Source organism: Nicotiana tomentosiformis, chromosome 6, assembly GCF_000390325.3.
Source record: "Nicotiana tomentosiformis chromosome 6, ASM39032v3, whole genome shotgun sequence".
NCBI classification, from domain to species: Eukaryota; Viridiplantae; Streptophyta; class Magnoliopsida; order Solanales; family Solanaceae; genus Nicotiana; species Nicotiana tomentosiformis.
The window spans coordinates 41,811,872-41,819,813 of NC_090817.1; the positions used below are offsets into that span (position 1 = coordinate 41,811,872).

At 38.1% G+C, this 7,942-nt stretch overlaps 1 protein-coding gene across 1 annotated transcript; it reads left to right on the forward strand.

Moving 5' to 3' along the window:
* The first annotated feature begins 3,169 nt into the window (after window positions 1-3,169).
* Window positions 3,170-4,311, forward strand: LOC138893865 (uncharacterized). The gene is made up of 2 exons (XM_070178531.1): window positions 3,170-3,537; window positions 4,299-4,311. The coding sequence occupies exons 1-2, from the start codon at window positions 3,170-3,172 to the stop codon at window positions 4,309-4,311; spliced, it is 381 nt and encodes a 126-aa protein (XP_070034632.1).
* Window positions 4,312-7,942: the final 3,631 nt, after the last annotated feature.

The following is a 7,942-nucleotide window of genomic DNA, read 5'->3' on the forward strand; positions in this document are numbered from 1 at the left end:
GCAGACCTTGTACATCGGACTATGGAAAAGGTTAAGATACTAAAAGAGAGGTTGAAAACTGCTCAGAGTCGTCAAAAATCCTACTCTGATGTTCGTCGCAGAGACTTAGAGTTCAAAGAAGATGATTGGGTGTTCTTGAAGATATCTCCCATGAAGGGGATCATGCGGTTTGGAAAGAAAGGGAAATTAAGTGTGAGGTATGTCGAGCCATATAAAATCATTCAAAGGATAGGTCAGGTGGCGTACAAGCTTGAACTACCACCTGAGATGTCATTAGTACACCCGATATTCGATGTGTCCATGTTGAAGAAGGTAGTTGGAGATCCGTCCGCTATTGCGCCGGTTGAGACCATCGAGGTTAGTGAAGAATTGTCATATGAAGAAATTCCGGTTGCTATTCTTGATAGGCAGGTCCGGAAATTGAGAAACAAAGAAATTGCATCCGTGAAGGTGTTATGGCGAAACCAACAAGTCTAAGAAGCTACTTGGGAAGCCGAGAATGAAATAAAAGAAAAGTACCCTCATTTGTTTGAATAGCCATGTAATAGTTTTATGAAGTTGTTTCCCCTAAAGTTTGTATCGCTTGTTCGGCTAATATAAAGACACTCCTTTCTAGTTATATGTCCCCTATGAGGCTTCGGTTGGTGTTATTTTGTAATTGGTTGTGTCATTTAATTCTATATATGTTGCTAAGGTGGGTTTCGGGGGCTCTCTGGCAGGTGGATAGGCCTAAATACAAAGGAAACTCTGGCAAAATTTTCAGAAAGTTAGAAAGTAAGGCAAATTTGGGGCTGATGGTATGTGGCATGACTGAAACTGTGTTAAGTGAACCTTGATCCTCATTCGAGGATGAATGATCTTAAGTGGGGGAGGATGTAAGGACCCATAAAAATTTTATCCAAAAACTTGGAGTTCATACTTTTTGGATTGAACAGTACCGTACGAACTGAGAGGAAAATATTTCGCAGAAGAACACGTTTCTACAGCCCATTATGCGGCCACATAATCACGCTGCGGACCGCATAATGGCCGCAGAGTGAAGCCGTAAGTTTGGACTATTTGAGGTCAGTTTTGCGGTCGACTATGCGACCGCATAATCGATATGCGGACAGCATATCGGTCGCATAATTCCTCTTGGGTTACTGCGGAGGGAGTTCTGCGGTGCATTATGAGACCGCAGAACAAGTATGCGAACCGCATACTGGTCGCATACCTGAGCTGAAAGTTTAGGCCCCTGAGGGCCATTTCTGCGGTCACTTTGCGGACTGCATAACCATTATGCGGTCACATATGCAACCGTAGACCTGTGTCGGGGCACCATTTTTCTTAATTTAAAACCTGACCCCCATTCCTCTAAAACACCCCTTAGGTCTATTTTGAGCTCATTTTCTGATACTTCTAGAGTGAGAGAGAGAGAGAGGGTTCAAGAGGGAGGGCCTAATTTTCATCAATCAATCTTCAACCATCACTCAAAGCCTAGAAATACTCAAGTAGAGCACCCAATTTCTTCATCCAAAAATGTAAGATTTTATCACCCCAGCTCTTAATTTCAAACATAGCTATAATGGGGTACTAGGGTAATACTTCATGGGTATGAGAGAGGTTCATCTTGCATGCATGTGATAAAGAGTGTGGGGAAAATAAAAAGTGAACTAGAACTATGAACATTTTCCTAATTTTGTGCTCAATTTGTATATTGCAAAAATAGATTGAGGTTGCTAAGGGTTCCGGATAATTGTAGATTCTAAAGAAGCGCAATTGAGGTATGTATGGCTAACTTTCTTCTTCTTAAAATCGAACTCCTGGTGTCCGAATAATTGGTGTAAGTTCCAACTTGATTATACTAGAATTGTTTGCCTTAGTGTGTTTGATTGAAAGATTCATGTTCCCACATTGTTTTAGATGGTTACCATGCCATCATGCTGTTTGAGAAAGTAATTATGATTTTCCAAGCTCCTTCCCCTATGTGTGAAATGCCTTATGTGATGGTACTTATCGACATGAATGATGATGTTATTTGAACAAATAAAAAGGGAAAGACTTGAATTGTAAAATGTGCCCAAGTGCCAAGAACTACTTAATAAATGAGGTTGTTTGTGCCATGTAATGAATATGGGAAAGAAATGTGAATTGAGTGGACAGTTGAAAGAGGTTATGTTCAAGTGAGATGTCTTAGCCGATAGGGCCGAGATCGGACGCCATGCTGTACATATGGTGGCATTTGTATCGGAATTATTGAATTTTATTGTGGATTTGGATATGTCTCACTTGAGATGGCTTAGCCGGTCGGGCCGAGACCGGACTCTGTGTAAAAACACGGTGGCATTATGAGTTGTGGCTTGGCACTAATGATTATTAATCTAAAAAGATGGAAAGATTGAATTGGAAACTATGTGATCCTTACTTGGTGTTTTCTTTGTATTTCTATGAAGTACTTATTGATTATTATGATTGCCTTCTCTTTGTTTCACTGTTCATTCTAGTAAGATTAGTGTTTGCCTTACATACTAGTACTATTCGACAGTACTAACATCCCTTTTGTTGGGGGCGCTACATCTTTGAATGGATGTAGGTGGTTCCATCGCAGATAGTACCGATCGCAGATAGTGGTGCTCTTTTTCTCTCCTCACAGCAGTTTTTGTAAGCCCCATTTCTCTCAGGGGTCATGTAGTCCTTCTTTTGTATAAGTTTTCACATTTTGAGGTATAGACGGGGCCTTGTTGCCGGCATTGTCATGTTGCTCTTTTGTATCCTTAGAGGCTCCGTAGACGTTTTTGTGCGTCATGTATGTATGTTGGGGCAGTCGTTGGATCGAGTTGTATTTTGGAAACTTAACTATGGCATAATTCATATAATGAAAAATGAACTAGCAATGTTTATATATTTATATAACTGATCTCTCCTATTTTACAAATGGTGACGCATTCCCTTTTTTGATCATGAATTAGTCCGGTAGGAAAGGTTTACTAGGCTTGCTCGACCGGGTTCACTCGGTTGAGCGCCGGTCGCGCTCCCCGAGGTTGGGGCGTGACAGAAAGCTAAGTATAAGGAGCAAGAGTCGCTATCCTAACAGTTGTGGGCATTGAGGAAACAAATGAAGAACCTTCAAGTCGCTCGAGGGGCCGAAATTCTAGATTATGAGGATCTGTATGTACACTCTGATGCGGACATGTCGACAGGGTACAAGCCTCCGAAGTTTGATATCTTTGATGGGACATGTGATCCCCATGCACACTTGAGAGCCTATTGCGATAAGCTAGTTGGAGTAGGTAGAAATGAGAAGTTGAGAATGAAGCTATTCATAAGGAGTTTGACAGGGGAGACACTTACTTGCTACACTCACCAAGATACCACAAACTGGAGACAGGAGCAACTCATGCTCATTGACGAGAAGAGAATGGACGCAGTATGCCATAGTCAGCTGTATCAAAATAGGATGGCCAATGCATTCAACAAAAGGGTAAAACCTTGCCAATTTATATCGGGGAAGTTGGTTTTGAAGAAAAAATTCACTCATCAAGATGAAGCCAAAGGAAAGTTTGTATTCCATAACAAAAAACAAATACTCTTTTTTTGTTGAAAAAGAAAGTACTATTTCTACAACATAAAAATAAAGTACTCATTTTGTTGAAATGAAAGAAAAAACTTTTTTTACATCATGAAAAGGAAATACTCATTTTGTTGAAATGAAAGAAAATACTTTTTCTACATCATGAAAAGAAAATATTTTTTTTGTTGAGATAAAAGAAAATACTTTTTACTACATTTTGTTGAAATGAAAAAATACTTTTTATTACATCATTTTGTTGAAATGAAAGAAAATATATTTTCTACATCATGAAAAGAAAGTATGTGTTTTGGTAAAATGAAAATAAACCTTTTTTATATAGTGAAAAAGAAAATACTCATTTGTTGAAATGAAAACAAAATACTCTATCTATAACATGAAAAGAAAGTATTGTTAATAATATTTCTATTTAGGGTGGGGGTGGGGTGGATTGATGTGGGGTGGGGTGTAGGGGTGGGTTAGTGGGGATGGGAAATGGGGGGAAGGTTGGAAAAGAGTTTTTAAAAATATTTTCCGTTCTCTTGATAGGGAAAACATTTTCCTCCAATTGGAGGAAAAAGAGTTCATGAGAAAAATATTTTTCAAAATATTTAAGCCAACCAAACATGAAAAAATTGGAAAATATTTTCCGATAAATGTTTTCTTCATACCAAACACACCCTAAATCACTAACAATTTAATTCGTTGATTATTTCCTTTAGACTTTCTCTTAACTTATTTCATGTGACAGATATAAAATGTAGCCGCATGGTTTACACATGAAAACTTATAAGCCTTAACAAAGGTGTATCATCAATCTCCAGACCGAAATATGAATTCCATCAACTTACTATTATTTTGTCAGTATTTATTATTATTATTATCCAATGTATCACGCATATTGACCCATTATAGTCTTGCCTTTTAATAAATTCAAATAATAAAAAATACACACATTTAATAATAATTATGTTAAAATTAAGAGTATAAGTATTTCAAATGAACTAGAAAATTTATTTTATTAAATCAATATAAAATACTTACTTCTACTTGGTCCGTTCAATACATACAAAAAGTACTTGCATAAGAAGTCGAAATTATACTATTCCCATAATCACGATAAACTATATTTAATCTTGTGCTATAATCATTTCGATAGCTTATCCAATTCCATCATTAGATTGTGAACATAATCTTTATAACTTATAAGAATCGATAATTTAATCTTTCTTGTATAAGACAAACTCTATACACTAAATCATCTACTAAAGTAAAGGACACACATGCATACATCATCTATTTTAATATTTATAAAAATTAAATAAATCATTATTTTATAATAAATGCTATATCTAAACACATGGTTCATAGTTGTATATCCCAATAATCTCCCACTTAGACTTTTAACCATATCAATTATTAGAATATATTATATCTAAATTCATAATTAATAGTATATACCTGTCAATCCCAAATCCTACCAATGCTGTGACGGTGCTTAACACTACTTGCTAGGCAAGCTAACACTAAAATAATAGCAATAAACTCAAATAACATGATTAGTTAGTCTCAATAGCTGAATAAACATAAATGGCAGAAGTCAATAACATTCATACAACTAAACCATTCGACGATCTGGTGTCACTGAGTAAATGAGCGCTACAAAATTTGTAAATACATAGTCTGAAATACATTACTGTCTAAAAGATATAACAGTAATAGCATAAACAAAGGGGGGGAGGGACATCAAAGCATACGAACAGAATCAGCAACTACATCGAAATCTCCAAGAAAACTGGTACTGGTGCAACCCACTAACAACACATCAAATAAGGATATCAAGTACCAATAAACAAGAGACAAGGGATACATCCCAGTACCTGATAACACGTATGTATGCTAGAATCAACAACATCGCAGATAAATCAACAAGAATGTCATATCCGAACACATATGTAGTGCTTGGCACAATTGCCCCCGGACCCTAACACTTAACAACAATAACAACACTCAGCACAGTATATGTGTCTGACACAAGTCCCTCACCCAAGCACCTATGTGCCCCAGTGCCTGCGCCTACGGTTATTACCTAACTCCGGAAAGGCAGGTCCTTGCCCAAGTGTTGATCAAATCTAAGTTTGTCACAACCCAAAACCCAACCAGTCGTGATAGAGCATAACATACTTGATAGGCAAGCCATACATAACAATAAAGAACCAAAATAGTGGAATTTATAGAAATAACACAAGTCTGGAACCTCAATATAACATAATAATGCTAATACACGATAAATCCCCCAAAACTAGTAAATACAAAGTCACGAGCTCTAATACGGAATACATATCCTAAATGACCAAATACAACACTATATGTAATAAAGACAACTGTATGTAAGAAAAGAGACGTCAAGACTGCGGTCCAGAGTGCAGTTCTACCTCGTCCCTCAATGATCAGCTCAACTACAAGCCTCAGCTACTGATGACTGGGTCCGACACCTGGATCTGCACAATTAAGTGCATAGTGTAGCATAAGTACAACCGACCCAATATACTCCACAAGTATCATAACTAACCTCGACGAGGTAAAAGAAGTAGGAACTATAAATGATACGTGCTATAACTTGTACAGTTTCATAAACTGAACAAGTACGAAACAATAATGTGATCAAGCCATATAGAACATAAATCAACCATCTATGTGTGCAAAATTACTCAAGTCCTCTGCTTAGTCAATGTTACAACATATAAAGATGGTATGCAATTAATTCAGGTAATTAACCACGGAAATTGCAAGTAAAGATGAAATGCAAAAACCAAACCAAACACTGGCCAGATTCCCCTCAATATTTCCATATCCGTATCAAACCACTGATAAGTTTTCTCAAATCCGCCTGTACATCATCAAGAGAGAAACATGAGAGGGTAACCCTAGGGGGGTGGATCCATATCCACACACATGCACAGCCAATTCAACTTGCTACCAGCCCGACATAGTCACACGCTCAAAATCAAAATCCGCCCGGCGTAGTCATAAACATTACAGTACAATCCACCCGGCGTGGTCACAAGCACAACAATAAAATCCTCCCGGCGATGTTACAAGCATAACAACATGATCCGCCCGGCGTGGTCACATGCATAACAACACAATTCGCCCGGCATGGTCACAGGTATAACAAACCAATCCGCCCGGCGTGTTCACAGGCATCCAGTCCAAACCATATCAAATGTGCAAATATACAAGAATACATGTATGTGATGAATGGATAATAAATTTCATGCACCTGGACTGGTATCAATGACATGCTAAAGTGTAGGCATGTGTACAGTGCGCTATCATAGCTCAAATCAGAAATTTCAACACAGAAATAACAGTTATCAAGTTCATTCAGGGATTTAGCCTCTATGTAACCTCAAACATGGATCAAATAGTTCACAACAAGCTTATAATATGAGAAAACTTATAGCTTAAAGCTTGACAGTGAATTCTAGGCATATTATAGCCTAAGCTACCCCGAGCATGGATAAGTACCCCAATGCTCGCGCATGGCTTCAAACCCCACACATGTGTGCACCCATATCATCAATAACTCAGGCAACTAGTGACTCAACCAAGTTTAGGTAAGATACTTACCTCAAGCAAGCCAAATCACTCTTCTAAGTTACTTACCTCCGGACGATCCGAATCTAGTCAAAATAACATAATACCGTAAATAAAAGCCATATGAAGTGATTACAAATGATTAAGCTATGATCTTTAATTCAAGTCAAAAAGTCAACCCAAAACGTCAATCACGAGTCCAACCATACTAATTTCGTCCATTTCCATCCACAAATCGACCCACAAATCACCAAATCTCACTCTCCAACCACCTGGTCTAAAGTCGCCAAATTTCACTTCAAATTCACATTAACTAGGTTTTAAAATCAATAGGTAATTAATATCTAACATCAAAAGTGATTGAACTTCACTTACCTATTCAATTGTAGCAAAAACCCTCTCAACAATCGCCCTTAGCCGAGTTCCAAATCTCTCAAAATGAGAAAACACTAAAACCTTTCGAATATAAGAACCTGCCAGTGAACTCGCACCTGCGCTCCAAATTTTAACTTCTGCGGGACCGCTTCTACGGTCTAAATCACGCATCTGTGCACTTCAGTTAAGTTCCGAAAAACCGCTTATGCTGTCCAACTCCCGCTTCTGCGCATCAGCACCCGCAAAACATTTATGCATATGAGGTCCTAGATTTGCACGCCTTCCTCCGCTTTTGCATCCCCTTGTCTGCATCTCCGGGCTCGTAGATGTCACGACCTAAACTGGAGGGCCATGACTGGCCCTCGGGCCATACCTGCGGAGCACCAACGCACATTTTACGTAACCTTTCTTGTTATCTAT

Bases quoted from the DNA above. Each gene is read 5' to 3' on its own strand.
- LOC138893865 (XM_070178531.1), top strand. From the start codon at position 3,170: ATGTCGACAGGGTACAAGCCTCCGAAGTTTGATATCTTTGATGGGACA.